This window comes from Biomphalaria glabrata, chromosome 4 (assembly GCF_947242115.1).
Source record: "Biomphalaria glabrata chromosome 4, xgBioGlab47.1, whole genome shotgun sequence".
Lineage (NCBI taxonomy): Eukaryota > Metazoa > Mollusca > Gastropoda > Planorbidae > Biomphalaria > Biomphalaria glabrata.
This window is the reverse complement of record NC_074714.1, coordinates 12,588,835-12,606,577: the sequence shown is the minus strand read 5'-3', so window position 1 is coordinate 12,606,577 and position 17,743 is coordinate 12,588,835. Positions and strand designations below refer to the sequence as shown.

General features: G+C 40.4%; 1 protein-coding gene across 4 annotated transcripts in view; it reads left to right on the top strand.

Annotated features, from left to right (window-relative positions):
• LOC106078853 (bone morphogenetic protein 1-like) overlaps positions 1-17,743 on the top strand; it is a 42,920-nt gene extending 25,177 nt beyond the window's left edge. For 3 of the 4 annotated variants that reach the window (XM_056026841.1, XM_056026843.1, XM_056026842.1), the window contains exon 2: positions 12,168-17,743. In XM_056026841.1, coding sequence (XP_055882816.1) covers positions 12,327-15,545 — 3,219 coding nt within the window. In that variant the 5' untranslated portion in view covers positions 12,168-12,326 and the 3' untranslated portion in view covers positions 15,546-17,743. Of the gene's footprint in view, positions 1-10,441; positions 10,562-12,167 lie in introns of those variants that run through there. The other variant, XM_056026844.1, reaches the window with a different exon arrangement.

Here is a 17,743-nt window from a genome sequence, read left to right as displayed (position 1 = left end):
AATTTGGGTTATATGTTATTAAGTTATATATTTATGAAGTCATTATTTCATGCCATGATTTTGAATGTCAAAATGCAGGGGCTCCTAAAGATGTCATGCCCCTCCCCCTAGGCCCCCAAAGCTCTAGCTACGCCACCTCAGCGAACAGCTCTTAATGAGATAGTACAGAATGAATATACCAGTTACAGAATGAATATACCAGTTACAGAATGAATATACCAGTTACAGAATGAATATACCAGTTACAGAATGAATATACCAGTTACAGAATGAATATACCAGTTACAGAATGAATATACCAGTTACAGAATGAATATACCAGTTACAGAATGAATATACCAGTTACAGAATGAATATACCAGTTACAGAATGAATATACCAGTTACAGAATGAATATACCAGTTACAGAATGAATATACCAGTTACAGAATGAATATACCAGTTACAGAATGGGAAATCGAATACGAGCAAGTCTATCAAGCTCATCAAGTTTATCCAATCTATCAAGCCTATCAACTATCCCCCACCTTTTTCTTCCCCTGATTACCAGGATGAACAATGAAACGAAAAACAAATAAAAACTACTTAAATCCTGTTCAAGACAGACATTTATTTAAAAGAAACCTCAGCCACTTTTTAAATCTATTAGTGATCAATGCTGTTCAACTAATGATGAAACAATATAACAAGTAATACAATTGAAAATAATCGATTCCTGTTATATGTTCTGATAATAAATAACTTTACATTCCTATTTGAGTTGTCATTGAGAAATAGTAATAGTTTGAGGAATGAGCCCTTGACATTATTAGCGTGACTCTATCAACTTTAACAGCCATAGAACTCTATCAACTTTAACAGCCATAGAACTCTATCAACTTTAACAGCCATAGAACTCTATCAACTTTAACAGCCATAGAACTCTATCAACTTTAACAGCCATAGAACTCTATCAACTTTAACAGCCATAGAACTCTATCCACTTTAACAGCCATAGAACTCTATCCACTTTAACAGCCATAGAACTCTATCAACTTTAACAGCCATAGAACTCTATCAACTTTAACAGCCATAGAACTCTATCAACTTTAACAGCCATAGAACTCTATCCACTTTAACAGCCATAGAACTCTATCAACTTTAACAGCCATAGAACTCTATCAACTTTAACAGCCATAGAACTCTATCCACTTTAACAGCCATAGAACTCTATAACATCCATGCAATTATGTTCCAAATTTCCGCTTGAAATAGTTGAATACATTTTTTTGTTTGCCTTGAACCAATGGACTTTATTCACCAATCGTAAACCAACAACATGGGGCCACATGCTTCTCTATCTCTTCTATACAAATTGCGATCTAATTTTAATCAATAATGGTTATCACGTGACAGTTTTTTTACGTCGTTTTATCAATATTATCACGTGACCGTTCGTTTTGGTGAATGAGATCCATTGACATTGACATCTTTTGACAACCTTCTGACTCTGTAGAAGTGTGCGTTAACATTAAAAATGGAAATATCAAGTTTAGTATAAGTTACAACGGAGATTTAGTTTGATTTAAAGTTAATTTTATTTGGGCATTTACTTCTTTGTCTCTTTGTTTTTGATAGTTTCTTTGTTTGTTGTTTTTGATTGCTTCTTTGTTAGTTGTTTTGCTCTTGTATGCCCTTGTATGCGAGGTATACATTATAAAATCGTTCAAACCTCAACGCAAGTGCAACATATAAAAGACAAGAAAAGAGACCTAGAGATAAAAGAGCTCCAGGAGCTCCTCAGATAATGTGTGGTAAATATTGGCTTGCTAACCATTGTTTACTTAGTGGTCCAGACACTCCCCCTTCCCCGTCTGTGTGACCTTCATCTCATCACGTCACCACGTCCTGGCGCTACATTCACGCTGGCTAGTTCGCAGGTCAATAATGCCCAAACACATAACATACTCACGGTGTGGGTGCCAGAAAAAAAAACAGGGAGTGCTCCCGTTTCCCCCGCTTCATACAGCTAACTGTTTCTCCATTGTTTTATATTCCCCCTACATTCACTCCCGCGGTAAACATATATCTCCTCCCCCCTTTCGTGTTTCACATTTCACGTCTTGCTTTTGTAAATAAACTTCCAGCAGGCTGGAACAACACTGTACCCTCGTCTTGTGTCCTGTTAGGAGCCGACCTTAGCCTTCTGGTTCTTTATGGAAGGAGCGGCTTTAGAGTCTTGTCCAATGTCTTCTACCCCCCTCCCCCAAACTATTCCCCAGATTCCTTTTTTTTTAAATGTTCTTCTATCCCGGTACTATTTGTTGATAAACAGGCGAAAGACCAAGGTCTGGTCAAAGTTCCTAGTTCAAGCAGGATCGGCGTGCATACGAAGGACACTGTTAAAGGTTTGGTGGTAAATACAAGAGTTAGGAACGTCGTTTCTGCTGCCTACAATCTTAGAAAAAAAAAAGAAAATTTCAGACTCTGCGATCTATAGGGTAGATGATGTAAAGATCGTCTGTTTCTGTGGCCCGCGGTTAACGAGGGTGGTCTGGTGGGCAGCATAGCGACCAACCGCCTTTACTTTTCGCCAACTAATGTCAGGTACCCATTAGAGCTGGGTGGACTCAGAGGCACCCTAAGATGACGAAATTAAAAATCCCAGTCGTCACAAGGATTCGAACCCTGGGCCTCGGTTCGAAAGCCTAGCACTTTACCGCTTAGCCACCGCGCCTCCCTAAAATCTCATGCTTAACTTTCATCTCGACAAAGATTCTATTGACTTTTTACAAAGCTAATAAATCCCTCTGTCTGTCTGTCTGATAAACGTAATTTCTCCCACACCCATTCTCGATCAAGTTAAAATTTTGCAGAATTATTTTTTTTTACCTGACAAAACAATGATCAGTAAAAAAAATAATTAGTTTATTAATTATTGGTAATTTATTATTTTGTTTGGTCTTGAAGAAGGGAAAGAAATTGTACTTGGCCTATGTGGCTGTATAAGTTGAATTAGTGCCCTTTATACTTTGCTGCTTAAACGTTTTAAACTAACAACAGATAGCTAAGAAACCTTCAGTTTTCATAAGCACTTCGCTGGCATAGTGGTTAGTGTATTGGCTTGAGGAAGTTTGAGCCCTCGAGTTCGAATTCAAGTCGTACATTTTTAATTTAAAAAAAAATACATTTAAAAATCGATCACGGCAACCTTCACACATATACACGTTCTTTCTCCAAACTAATTGATACAATTACACTTTAAATAAGCTTCGTTTAAAAAAAAGTAGCTTAAAAAATGTTTCTTGTTTGTATGGACTCCGCTTTATTGTCTTCTTTCTAGCTGCTTCATTCTATGGACATGCTCAAATTGACTTCATTCTATTGGCTGATTTTAATTCCATTCTATTGACCTCATTCTATTGACTTCATTCTGCTAACCTCATTTTAATGTTTCCAGAATTAAAATTTCATAAGTAACACTTTGCTAACTTAATCGATTTCATTCTGTCTATGAAAGCATCAAATCGACTTGTGAAGATAAGTTAGCTAAAGTCCAGTATTACACGTTCATCTATTTACGTAATTGAGAATTGTTTAGTTCTGGACTATTGTGGACACTATCATCATCATCATCATCATTCCTTTGCGTTCCTCATGGAACATAAGGCCTCAGCAAAAACACGCCACTCTCCACGGTCTCTTGCTAGTTTTTTTTTATGGCTTCCAAGCTCTTTCCAGTCCTGTCGGCTTCATCTAGTATACTGCGTCGCCATATTGACATTATCACTGGTCTACGTTGATCACAAGGTCTAAGGTCTGCAAATTAAGAGCTTTTTTTTTTTATTCCTTACGGGTTAGTTGTCTACCAGAACTTTGCTGCTGTAAGTCAACAACCGTCAGAAACAATAGGGCGGGGTATAAAATCCATTTGTTTTTAGTTAGATCTAACATTCATTAGCTATTAAGAGAAAAATTATCGCTCTAATAAGTATTGTATTTTAAATAAAATATTTTTAAGAGAAAAATTATCGCTCTTATAAGTATTGTATTTTAAACAAAATATTTTTAAGAGAAAAAGTATCGCTCTTATAAGTATTGTATTTTAAACAAAATATTTTTTTTTTGTTGTTTTAGTTTTTATTTCTTTCTTATGCTACAAGCTCAATGTCTCGAGCTATGACGTCACTTATGGTCCACATTTGTTTTTGTAAGACCTCAAAGTATCTATGACGTTCAAGCCTTTATCAGCTAGCTGTGTTCTCGTCAATGTTATCTCTGCGCGCTCGCGTGTGTGTCTGTTGATTTCTACACTTATCTCAATAATTGACTCGGACATATTCTCACAATACTAAATTTGCAGCAGAACATTGCGACCTCAGGGACATCTCTTCGTGACCAGATTCAGGCAGCAACTCAGCGCCGTACAGCAAGGAAGCGAGAAGAAGCAATAGCGACACCTGTGAAGTACAATGAAACCTTGAGTCACAATGGCGACACCTGTGAAGTACAATGAAACCTTGAGTCACAATGGCGACACCTGTGAAGTACAATGAAACCTTGAGTCACAATGGTTTGGTGTTCACCGGTGAATATGTCTTGGTCATGTCCACATGTTAAATCTGAAGATAGAATATCCAATTGTCTGTCATGGATTGATAGCGAAAAACCAAACAGAACTCTTTTTGAAAGAGAGTAATCGTCTAATTTTCCAATTTGAAATCATACAAGTTTGATTTGTTCCAAGAAACTTTTGTCATGTAAATACAAATAAGGTCAGAGGATAAAATGACCAGTTACTTTTTTCATAAGTTCGATATCACCACGTCGTCCCCCTCTGCCGTCCTAGGTTGGGTCCAGGACGTGGTCGTCTACGTTTCTAAACGATAGTCTACACTTTGACCTTAGCCAAAAGGCCGAGAAACGATAGTCTAGAACTTTATAGTCTTTCACTAGTGTTTAAGGCTCGTCTTTTTACCCTAAGAGTCTATTGCCATTGCTTTCTGTAGCTTAATAGTATGTTACATAATCTCAAAAGTGATATGGTAGGTAGACAGGAAGACAGACAGACAGATAGATAGATAGATAGACAGACAGACAGATAGATAGATAGATAGATAGATAGATAGATAGATAGATAGATAGATAGATAGATAGATAGATAGACAGACAGAGGAACAGACAGACAGATAGATAGATAGATAGATAGATAGATAGATAGATAGATAGATAGATAGATAGATAGATAGACAGACAGACAGACAGACAGAGGAACAGATAGATAGATAGATAGATAGATAGATAGATAGATAGATAGATAGATAGACAGACAGACAGACAGACAGACAGACAGACAGACAGACAGAGGAACAGACAGATAGACAGATAGATAGATAGATAGATAGATAGATAGATAGATAGATAGATAGATAGATAGATAGATAGATAGATAGATAGACAGACAGACAGACAGACAGAGGAACAGACGGACAGACAGAGATAGATAGATAGACAGACAGACAGAGGAACAGATAGATAGATAGATAGATAGATAGATAGATAGATAGATAGATAGATAGATACGATAAGAAATGTTAGAGAGATTAACTGATAATAAAATAACTTTTATGCATTTGTTGAGTGCCCAGGAGGCCTGGCGCTACACTTAATACCTAAACTAAGCCTGGCTTACAAATTTCTTCTTGCAACTCTTTTAACTTAAACTTACTAATCCCCCACATAACACACGAGAACGAGGCTAAAGTCTCGAAAACAACTGGGTTCCCATGGTGATAAAACAGCGGGGGACCATCTTAAGGAGACAAAAACAACATCGCCTGCTAATGACGTAAAGCTAAGTGCGGGATTAGGTTGTAATTGTTAGCTGGGAACCTTTTTTTTTATTCGTGTAGCCTAATATATGTAGCAACGATAAACTCCTTCTTCACGAGTGCTATTAGAGCATGGAATGGGTTGCCTGAGTCAGACAGAAAAACCAACGACTTTGCTGACTTGATTAACATGCATTAACCTAGGACCTAGTGAAGCGCGTAGGACTTAACCATCGTCTTTTTTTTTAAAAGTAACGTCTGTTTTTTTTTTAAGATAAGATATCAGTGTCCTATTGAATTATATGAAATGTCGATAGATTACTTTAAAAAGGAAACGCAGAAATCAGGTACTAGTTGGCTTCAAGCTTCAAGCGAAAAAATAAGATTTTTTTTTTACACAGATTTGTAGGTGTTATCCCAGATTCACCTTTCCTGTACCTTAGTCTTTTGGGTCATAATCTGTTGACCACTTTCCTTCATTCCTCTCTGTTCTTTTCCAGCATTAGCGTCACGTTCATAGCCAGGCCTTGGTGCTGTCTACCCACCGACTTTCATTCTTTTCCCAAGAACAATTTCCTGCTGGAAGGTCCTCAAGAGCCCTGTGGAACTTGTGATATGGCTGTACAGTCGTAGCTCGCTAGTTTTGACATTGGTCAGAAGCTCATCGTGGGGCCCAATGGTCACTTTGTGATGCGGTCTTGGTAGGTGGTACCTGTAATCCTTCTGTAGCAACTCCATTCCGTGGCTAGGGTCCTCGTCTCTAATTCTGCCGTTATATTACCCTAGGTCCAAGAAGTCACTAAGTGAAAGTTAGATAGTTGTCCATTAGAGAAATTTCTAATAAAGGAAATGATGAGAGATCCATAGACTAAAAGAAAACTTTTACTCTCTCTCTCTCTCTCTCTCCATCCCACCCCTCTCTCTCTCTCTCACACACACACACACTCAGACAGAAGAGAATTGAATTACGAACAATAACACTGTTCTAAAGTGTCTACACAGTGAGATCGATGATCGGGCAATGGGAAATTATTTAATAATCTCTACTCTATCTATAGTAAAAACAATCTAGAAATGTACTGTACAATGACTTGCCTCTGCTGAATCTCTCTTACATCTTGACTGCACGCATAGAGACTCTATTGCCTCCAGTCTGAGCAACTAAGACGACTTAAACGCTTTCACCAAAGATGCTTGCTCTCCTTCCATCAGGGATATACGGTGGCAAGACCGCACTACAAACAGCGATGTCCTTGCGAACGCCGGTATGGACAATATAGAGGGACTTCTTATGATCCGACAGTAGGGTAGGGCACGTATCCCGTATGGTGAACGAACGTGTGCCAAAGGCACTCTTTTTTGGTGAGCTAAAAGGTGGTCGACGTAACAGAGGTGCCCCATGGAAACTCTTTAAAGACCAGACGCCAACTTGCCTTAGCTGACATAGAGGAGAGCACATGGTGGCATGCGGCTTCAGAACGAGACAGCTGGAGGTCACTCACGAAGGCCGCGGGATACACATTTGAGACCAAAAGAAAATCCGCTGCCGAGGACAGACGCTGACGGTGAAAAGAAAATCCGCTGCCGAGGACAGACGCAGACGGCGAAAAGAAAATATTTATCGACCACGGTGGACAATGTTTATGATAGCCCTGGATGTGACAAAATATGTAGGTCACAGCTGGGGCTGCGTAGCCACGGGAAATACTGCATACCTCATTAATTTTCGGACTCGAAGACAAGCCTTATTATCCATGTATCACGTTACTGAAACGAAGAGATACTAACTTGTCAAGAGACAACGTTTTACATTCGATAAATGACGATCTATAGGGCAGGTGCAGAGGTCACAGATTACCTGGTTATGCTTCAACTGCCATGTGAATGATGTGATCCGCACAAACCGCTTGACAACAGAGGGAGCCATGACGACCTAGGAACTAAGGAAAAACCTGAATAGCGATTATTCCATCTCGCTTCCTTGGTTCCTAGGCGGAGTGCTGTTCCTACAATATTTTAAAACATTTTTAAAATCTTTCAATGCATCAACACTACTCTCCGTCGCTAGCAGCCACAAATAGTTTTTTTTTTTAACGTTTTATTCATACATGTGTAAACATAGTAACATCGACATCAAACTCATCCATGCAGACATGACGAAACTGATTGGGCGCAGAAGTTATATACTGGACACGGCCAAACTTTTAATTTTATTTCTGTGTTTAATTACAAGCAGCACCAAGTTCACAGTGATCTGAATATCAAGGTCACATCGTCTTCTGGGGTTCACTGAACCATGCACCTCTTCTCAGCTACTCCTCTCTCACTTTCTCTCTCGCGCTCTCTCACTTTCTCTATCTCTCTATCTTTTTCTCTCGCGCTCTCGATTTCTCACTCTCTTTTACTTTCTCTCTCTCTCTCCCTCCCTCTTTCTCTTTCTCACTCTCTGCCTTTTTCTCCCACTCCCCCATTTATGTCTCTCTCTCTCTCTCTCTCTCTCGCACAGGAAAAGAGAATATTTTTTAGAGAACAAATGTAGATCATGGATCAGATCTCCAACATTGCAGTACTCGATGGATACCAGCCTCAAACATAGCAGTACTCGATGGATACCAGCCTCAAACATAGCAGTACTCGATGGATACCAGCCTCAAACATAGCAGTACTCGATGGATACCAGCCTCAAACATAGCAGTACTCGATGGATACCAGCCTCAAACATAGCAGTACTCGATGGATACCAGCCTCAAACATAGCAGTACTCGATGGATACCAGCCTCAAACATAGCAGTACTCGATGGATACCAGCCTCAAACATAGCAGTACTCGATGGATACCAGCCTCAAACATAGCAGTACTCTATAGATACCAGCCTCGCTGTGAGTCTGTACTATAATTCAAGGTTTATTCACGAATCTTTAAATCTACTTGTCAGACTATATATGTTAGAGGACCCTTGTTTTTTCCTTTTGGTGAAATGTCGAAACGCTATTTGAGTCATGTGATTATGAATCTTCCATGAAGCATGTTGGTGCTATCGGCGCTCTATAACTTTAACTTATTTTGGATTTACGTATAGGTACAGGAAGGTTTTTAGTTTATTGCTTATTTTTCGCCTAGGGCCTCCAGTTGTCTAAGGCCGGTCCTGCTCGTAGATGTCCACGACTTGAACTTTTCTTAGCAGTACTTGGAGATACGGCAAGACTATAAAATATAATTTAAATATTTCATTCGAGGCTAGATTATTTACACGTCTTGTAAACAAGGCTTCTGACAAGGAATCAACTCAAATTCATTATCTCGATATTCCTTAATAGGCGCGAAGTATTCGACCAGAAATAAACTCTATCAGGACTTTATTTAGAGGAAAGATTTACAAGGGAGGAAGCATTGGCACCATCGTCATTTGGATTTAGTTAGAGGAGGCGACTCTAGAACGTGAAACTGGAAAGTTGCGTTATTCTATTGAGTTAGATTTTGTGTAATGATATTATTACTTATGTCTAGTTACATGTATTTTCTTTCTCATCAACTTGATTTTGTTTAGGTTATAAATAAACTGTCCTTTAGTTTATGTTCTTCAAGTTATTTGAAGTTTTATTAGTTTAGATATACTATGCCTACAACGGTTTAATTGTCTACCTGCAGTTTGGTTGTAAGCGTCAACGACCGGTAACGACACTGGTTTCTAAGGCCTTTGTAAATAAGTTGTAGGCCTTCTTTGTTACCAACCCATGCTTACAATGTATATTACATGCCCTATTACATGGTACACTATATTCTGATTTATTATAAAAATTGATACAACAATGTTATACTTTAACCATTTGGCAATTACAAAGTTCAATGTAGTAACCGACAGTATTTACGTTGCAACTTCGTGGACTTTTTAAAACATGTTCAAGGTTATGTTAAGCTAGAACTCACTTAAAACCAGCTTAAAATACGAGAAAGATAATTAACTAAATAGGTGCATTCGGCTGGGTACCTGGGTTAGACCTGAGAACAAAATACCTGCGCACTTTGCCTGAAAAGCACATTCTGGGGTAACAGACGTGTCAACTCTTGTGCAACCTGTGTATTTGGGTGCGCGTTTGTAAGAGTGTGTATGAACCAAATATATGCCACTATGTTAGTCTAGCCTCTGACATACCAGGGTGTCAGAGACAAGGGAAACAACCCATTTAGCGCTGAGCTACTGATCGTTCTGGCAGAGGCGTTGGTCTCCCTTTATCACCCTCAGGATTCTTTCATCTTTCTTCCTTTCTTCTCTCTCTGATAATTTTTTTACATGGTGAGTTGAGACTCACCATTACTCCCCCCTCCCTCCCTAAATAGCTCCCCCCCCCCAGATTTTCTCTCTCCATTTGATGGCTCACCTACCCTAAAGTCTGCTGGCATTGGTGGAACCACGATCTCTGGAATATAATAAACACACGACTTAATGTGAACAGGATATATCGTCTACATGTGTGTGTCAGTGATTGTGTGTGTGTGCGTAAGAGAGAGAGCGTACAACATCAAGGCTACATCTCAAGGATGGTTGCATTGGTTTTGGTTTTGAGGGTGGGTGGGGGGGGGGGAACAAGGTGGCTGTACTAACGAAGCAGAAGCAGACGTATCATGACGCCAGATATCCATATTTTATTTCACTCAACGTACTCATGTCTTACTAGGCCTAGCTGTGACGTCTGCGGGCTGGATATAAATATCAACCTGTTCACGGAATAGAACAGAATTACAATCTTGTGGTTTGTGTGGCGGTGATACGACAGAAAATCACACCGCATTTTTTTTCTCGTGTTATCCTACACTATTACAGACTTCACAACCACATGTGTGTGTATTTTGTTCTCACTGAACTGTCTATGTTGACACCGGCATGTGCTCACTGCGTTTTAAGAACATAGGAAATAGAATTGTGCGAGTTAGATTTATATCGCCAGGATCTCTTTTTATTATAGTTGACCAATAATATTTATTCAAATGCTTGTATAGTTCATCGGAACATTTAAAAAAAAACAACATAAAAGGCTTGTTCGACTATGACAGAGGAGTATAGTCTTGTACAGTAGACGAAGACATGATTCATATATTTTGTTACCACCAAACACAAACAAAACCGTTGTCTGCCGGTGGTCGATTGAAGATCTCATATCGCCTTCTAAGCCTGTACATAAAAAAGAAAAATATCATGTCGCTGATGTCAACGTGTTTAGTCTATACAAACAGCACGTGTAAGCCAACAGCACATGTAAGCCAACAGCACGTGTAAGCAAACAGCACGTGTAAGCAAACAGCACATGTAAGCCAACAGCACATGTAAGCTCAGCTTCTCTTTCCATTTGCTAAACTAGTCACACAAAAACAATGGACTCAGAAGTAGAGGACACAATACACACGAGGACACGCTTACTTTTAAAAATCTTTTTTTTTTCCTCCTAATGATCGTCTTTAAAAAATATAAAAGTTATGACGTCATTATATACAAACTGTCTTGATGTTTGTGTTAGTTGTCTGTCATTTTAGATACAGATGATTCAAAGTACGTCAAACATATGTACACCCAATGCAGCATTTAGTCAGAGCAAGACCGTGCAGTGACTTATGGTCTAAGCCTTAGATGGAAGGTGGGAGGGAGGGGTGGGGCTCGACACTTAGGAAATTTTTTTTAGTAACAAAATATAGGGTGGGAAAAAAAAAGAAGAAAAATGGAGATAAATTTACAAGGACTCTTTCTCTCTTCAGACTTATGACATGCTTTTAGATTTAGTGACATATGGCTCCTTCTGTGAAGACAATGGATGCGCCCTGTTGAGTCACTGGTTTTAGTTTCTTCTTGAGACGGGGCAGAATCTGGTATGGCTAGTCAAGCCAATTCTGGAGCGGCAAATTTTGCCACAGTTCGTGCATGTGAATGTCTCTGTTTTAGGGCTAGTTGATAGGGCAGCTTTTTTTTTTCTTCTCTTTTCTAAGTGCGCTTCGTTTCTTTTGCTCTCGGCGAGGTTCGTACCAGCACAAAACACTGTCTTCATGCTGTCCTGTCTTGAGCTATTTCCTTCCACATACTTTCATGGATGCCTGGAGTTGTCTCGCTTGCAGGCATCGCTGTAGGTTAGTCTTGGGCAGTCCTTAGGTCTTACTCACATCTCAAGCTCAACAAAGGGAATGTTTTTAGGAACTCATCCATCTGGCAAGTTTGTATTAATAATATTAAGTGTATTTATACTGAAGCTTTGTGCTTCCACAAAATGCCTTCATCAATGTTTAGTCAAGTTTTAGTTGTAAAGCTGTTATTTTCTTTGATTATAGTTGATTGTTTAATTAATATCTTTTTTTACATTTTGTATTCAACAGTTCAAATTGAGTCGAGAACATTCCCGAAGATCAAGGTGAAGACTTGAAATGAATTTTGACTGCGCTGAATAATAAGCCTGAAAGCCTACACAAAGAACAGTAACTGAGACGCAAAGTTGTGTGAACTAGTTCAAGGGAAAGCATCACCAACAACGAGAAATGTCTCGGTCAAATTCTTTTGTGACATGTATAGCCGTCACATTAGTAGTTTTCCTGTCTGCCACTATGTGTCGTGGTTTCTATAACGAACAGTTTTTGGACCCCTGCAAGGCGTCCGGCTACCTGGGTGATATAGCCATGTCAGACGAGGAGTACAGAAGCGTGTTAGGGCTGCTCTTGAAAAGCTCCAACGAATCCGATCACGACCTTCAAGTTGAGGACCCAGTAATTCACACTGGAGAAATAAAAACCAACACTGGCGACAAGAACGAGCTGAAAGAACTCGAGGACGACATGCGCTCTCTGAAAAACAGCCTGCACAAAAAGCGGGCCGAGCTGAAAGGTAAATGCCCATTGAAAACAAAGAAAGACTGTAAAACGTATAGGGCTGAGCTCAGAGGGAAGATCAAAGAGACGAGAAGCAAGCTTAAGCAGCTAAAGAAACAGATAAACAAGCTCCAAAAGAAACGATCAGTCAATAGTGAGATGTCCATTTCAGCTTTGCAAAAGTTGTCGGATGAAAGGAAAAAGAAACACAGCGCAAAGAAAACGTCCAAGGCGTCAAGAGCGCGAAGAGCTGCCACTGCTAAGAAAGACAGACTCTGGGACTATGGAGTGATTCCTTTCCTTATTGAGTCCAACTTCTCGGCTGCTAACAAAGCTTTGTTCCAGCTCGCCATGAGGCACTGGGAGAACTACACCTGCATCACTTTCAAAGATAAAGAGCCGGAGGATGAGAACTACATCGTCTTTACAGAGAGGTCTTGCGGATGCTGCTCTTTCGTGGGCAGGAGAGGCAATGGCGCTCAGGGGATCTCCATCGGAAAGAACTGCGACAAGTTTGGCATTGTCGTCCACGAGCTGGGCCACGCTGTTGGGTTCTGGCACGAGCACACCAGACCTGACAGGGACCAGCACGTGCAGATTCTATACAAAAATGTCATGCAGGGTCAGGATTACAATTTCAAGAAGCTGACATCAGCAGACGTGAACTCCCTCGGAGAAACATACGACTACGGCAGCATCATGCACTACGCCAGAAACACGTTTGGCCGCAGCACATACCTGGATACGATCTTACCTACAAAAAAGCCAGGAGTAACTGTTCGACCAGAGATCGGTCAACGTGTCCGACTCAGCCCAGGCGATATACGACAAGCTAACAAATTGTACAACTGCCCCAGCTGTGGAAGGACGCTGCAGGAGTCTAAGGATAAGTTTAGTCACGCCCCGAGACCAGGCCAGAGTGAGACTTGCCAGTGGCGAATCTCCGCCACCCATGGAGAAAAAATTGTACTCAACATCACGAAACTGGATATACCGAAATCTTACAGCTGCGAAAACGATTACTTGGAAGTGCGAGACGGACATTATATAAAATCGCCACTGCTGGGCAGGTTCTGTGGGGACAGTGTTCCAGAGACACTCACTTCCGGCACTCGCATGTGGATAGAGTACAAATCACGTTCTGGATTAGGAAACGGGTTCGAAGCCCAGTATGAAGCCATATGCGGAGGTGACATCGTCAAAGACGAAGGCTTTTTATCGAGCCCCAACTATCCCGAGGACTATCGGCCAATGAAAGCATGCGTGTGGAAGATCACCGTCTCCGAGGGTCTCAGCGTCGCCCTCAAGTTTCAGTCTTTTGAGATTGAAAACCACGACGATTGCCTGTACGACTATCTCGAGGTGAGAGACGGACAAACCGAGAGCTCCCCTCTTATCGGTAAATATTGTGGCTTTAAGATCCCAGAAGATATACGATCTACCGGTAGGCATATGTATGTGAAATTCTTTAGCGACGTCTCTGTGACAAAAGCTGGGTTTTTTGCGCGGTTTGTGAAGGAGCTGGACGAGTGTGAAGGCTCTGATCACGGCTGCGACCACACGTGTATCAACACGTTGGGCAGCTACAGGTGCGAGTGCAAAATTGGCTACGAGCTGCACTCCGACGGCAAAAGGTGCGAAAAGGCTTGCGGCGGCTACATCTACGCTGAGAACGGAACCATAACATCTCCGTCTTACCCAGAGCCGTATCCTCCCAACAAGCACTGCGTGTGGAAGATTGTAGCCCCCAACGATCATAAGATCAACCTCAATTTTACTCATTTTGACATAGAAGGGCACAATCAGGGTTGCGAGTACGACTCACTCAGCGTGGACCGAGGCGACAACAGCAACAGTAAAGTCCACGAGGTCTTCTGTGGGAGTATCATCCCAGCTCCTGTCACTTCCGAGCACAACACGCTGAGGATAGAGTTCAAGTCGGACAACTCTGTTCAGAAGTCTGGCTTCACCGCCACCTTCATGACCGACAAAGACGAGTGCATTGTTAACAATGGGGGGTGCCAGCATATCTGCAAGAACACCATTGGGAGCTACCATTGTGCGTGTCACAGCGGGTTTTCCCTTCACGAAGACTTGCACGGATGCAAAGAAGGTGGCTGCCAGTTTGACATCAAAGCTCTGAACGGAACCATCGTCAGCCCGAATTATCCCGAGTATTATCCCAGCAAGTCGGACTGCGTTTGGAAGTTCAGCACCGTCCTTGGTCACAGGATACGGCTCATATTTCGATCGTTTGAGGTCGAGCCCCACCAGGAGTGCACGTACGACCACGTCGCCGTTTTCGATGGCGAGGACAGAAACGCTCCCAAGCTCGGCATTTTCTGCGGAGCTGTTCTACTTGATCCGGTCATCTCCAGCGGTAACAATATGTTCATGGTTTTCTTCTCTGACGCCTCCGTGCAGCGGAAAGGCTTCGAGGTAGCCCACGATTCCGTTTGCGGGGCCACGCTGGAAGCCACGACCTCGCCGCAGACGATTGTCTCCCACGCAGCTTTCGGAGACCACAACTACCGCAATAAGGAAGAATGCGATTGGCTGATTGAGGCCAAGGACGGCCAGAATATCCTTATAACCTTCACTTCCTTCAGCTTGGAGTCCGAGAACGAGTGCCGATACGACTACCTCATCATCTTCGAGGGCCCGCGAGACACTGACGGCATTCATAAAAAGCTGTGCCACGCAGAGCTTCCAGAGCCCATAGTCACCAGGGGCTCGTCTGTGCTGATCAGGTTTCGGTCGGACGATACCATCAGCAGGAAAGGGTTCGCCTTCACCTTTCAGAAGCACATGCCCAGACCAGAAGGCGGGGAGGACGAGGACATGGACTTTCAGTGGTGGTCGGATGCTGCCAGGCCCAGAGACTCAGCATGATGGCATCATTCAACTTTTGTCTGAATGATCAGATCGTTGTGCTCAGTATCGGGGATGTACGCCATGTTTTCACTTGCGTAGTCTAGACTTCCGCGTTTAGATCTGTGTGTCGTCACACCAGGCAATAGAAAGTTATAGTGACCCAACCTAGTTCACTAATGACATAATAAAATATGAATAGAAAAAAAAAGGGGGACGGTGTGCTGAAATCTCTAATGTGCTGAACAGTAATGGATTATATTATTTTTCTAATTTTATGTATTGGGTGAGATGAAACAAAGTTTATGTTTATTTTTTAAATAAAAAACTTTCTTATAGTTTAAAAAAAAAGCACCTCCTGGAATAAACATTTAAAAAAAAACTTTCTTTTTTTGTAAAACATTATAAGAAACATTTTTTGTTTGAAACCCCAGCAGTAACTTATAAAAGAGCCAGTCTTCTACGTTGACTTTGAGGATCGAGTTGAACTTTAAATATTTATAACTCGTGGCTCGCATCTGATGCAGTTTATGAATCTACTTATCAGCAGTTTTTTTTTTTTTTTTTAATGTCCAGCAATGCATAATATCTGCACTTACATACAAATATAGTTCACTTCCCTTCTCCTGTCTTCCTTCTCTCTTTTCCTTTCCCTCTCTCTTTTATCTTGCCTCTCTCTTCTTTCTTCCTTCTCTCTTTTTTCACAAAACATTTTTTTTAAGGAAACATAAATATCTTCGATTGGTTTTCACACTCATATACACACACACACTCTCTCTCTCTCCATCCCAATCTCCTTCTCTCACTCACTCTCTCTCTCTACTTTCTACCTCCTTGTCTTTTTCACTCTCTCTACCTCCTCCCTCCCCATCTCTTACTCTCCCTCACCCTACCCCTCTTTCTCTTTCTTTCCCTCTCTAAGCATCTCTCACTCCCTGATTTTATATATTTTTTAAAACTTTTGAATAACCTCATTAAACAAAGTATCTATTTTATTGCTCAACAAACGTTTAATGTGTCTTAGGCAGACAAAGTACATTTATAATATAGACTATTATGTGTATATAATTATCACTGAATTCATTGTTCTATATACCACATCCCCTGTCCTAGTGTCCTATGGGTATAAATAATATCTAGATCTAGGTCTTTTTTCACTTACTCGTTCAGGCTCAGCTGTTTATGTGTTAGGGAGTGTTCATTGTATATTTTAAAAAATTAATTCAGTGTCATTTTTAAATGTCCCTAGGGAGTATTTATTGTATAAGGGCATTACTTTGTATATAGCCCATATCACACAATCCAGTTACGTTGTAACTTAATCCAGACGATATATTTAAATCAGGTGCTGTAAAGCACATAGTTATAAGCTTGTTTATTCAAATTGCGTTATAGTTTATATAAAATTAAAATAAGTAAAAAAAAAAAGAATTATATACCATCAAAAGATTGAATACAAATAATTCACAAGTAGGCCTATATTAAAGAAATACCTAAAAGGTCTGTCCTGTTCTGTAGCGATGGCTATATATTGCACTGGGTTTCAACCGCTTGCCTCATACAACTTATATCAAGATCTTTTTCGTCTTTCTAGCCTCTTGGTGGTGATGAGACGCAAGGTCAGTTCTATTTTTAGATCGACAAAAATGTTCCAGTACTATACGGAAACCGGCAAAATAGTAGGCCTGTCCATTGTATATATCAACGTATATCCTCAATGAAAGCAGTTAGCTTGTAACTCTGTTTTGACTGAAGTAAAAAATAAGTTATTTCCCCTCTGTGCAACTCAATACTGTATGTTTCATGTAACCGCAAAGCAATTTTACTATAAAAAGCAATGACAAGAAGGGGAGAGCATTACTAGAAAAGCTTTTCCTTACATTTCCGAACAGTCGGAAATTGGTTTAGCAGAAGTCTAATGTTTGTTGGAGAATTACTCCCGTTTCCTCAAATTGCATATAAAACCTCCATAACTTTGTGATACATTTTCAAGGCATCAATGATGTTTATTGGTGATTTATATATTTTTGTATTTTTTGAAAAATATGAATGTTTTTTTTAAAGTAATATGCATTGCACCTCTACTGAAATGTCGCGTATGTGAATATTTATGTTGTCAGTTGAATGTCTTGATGACCCTTTTTTTTTTTATTAAAGGTCTAAAGTATTGTGGATGACTTAATGCCCAGAGAGCATTGAATAAAATTAATGTAGACAAA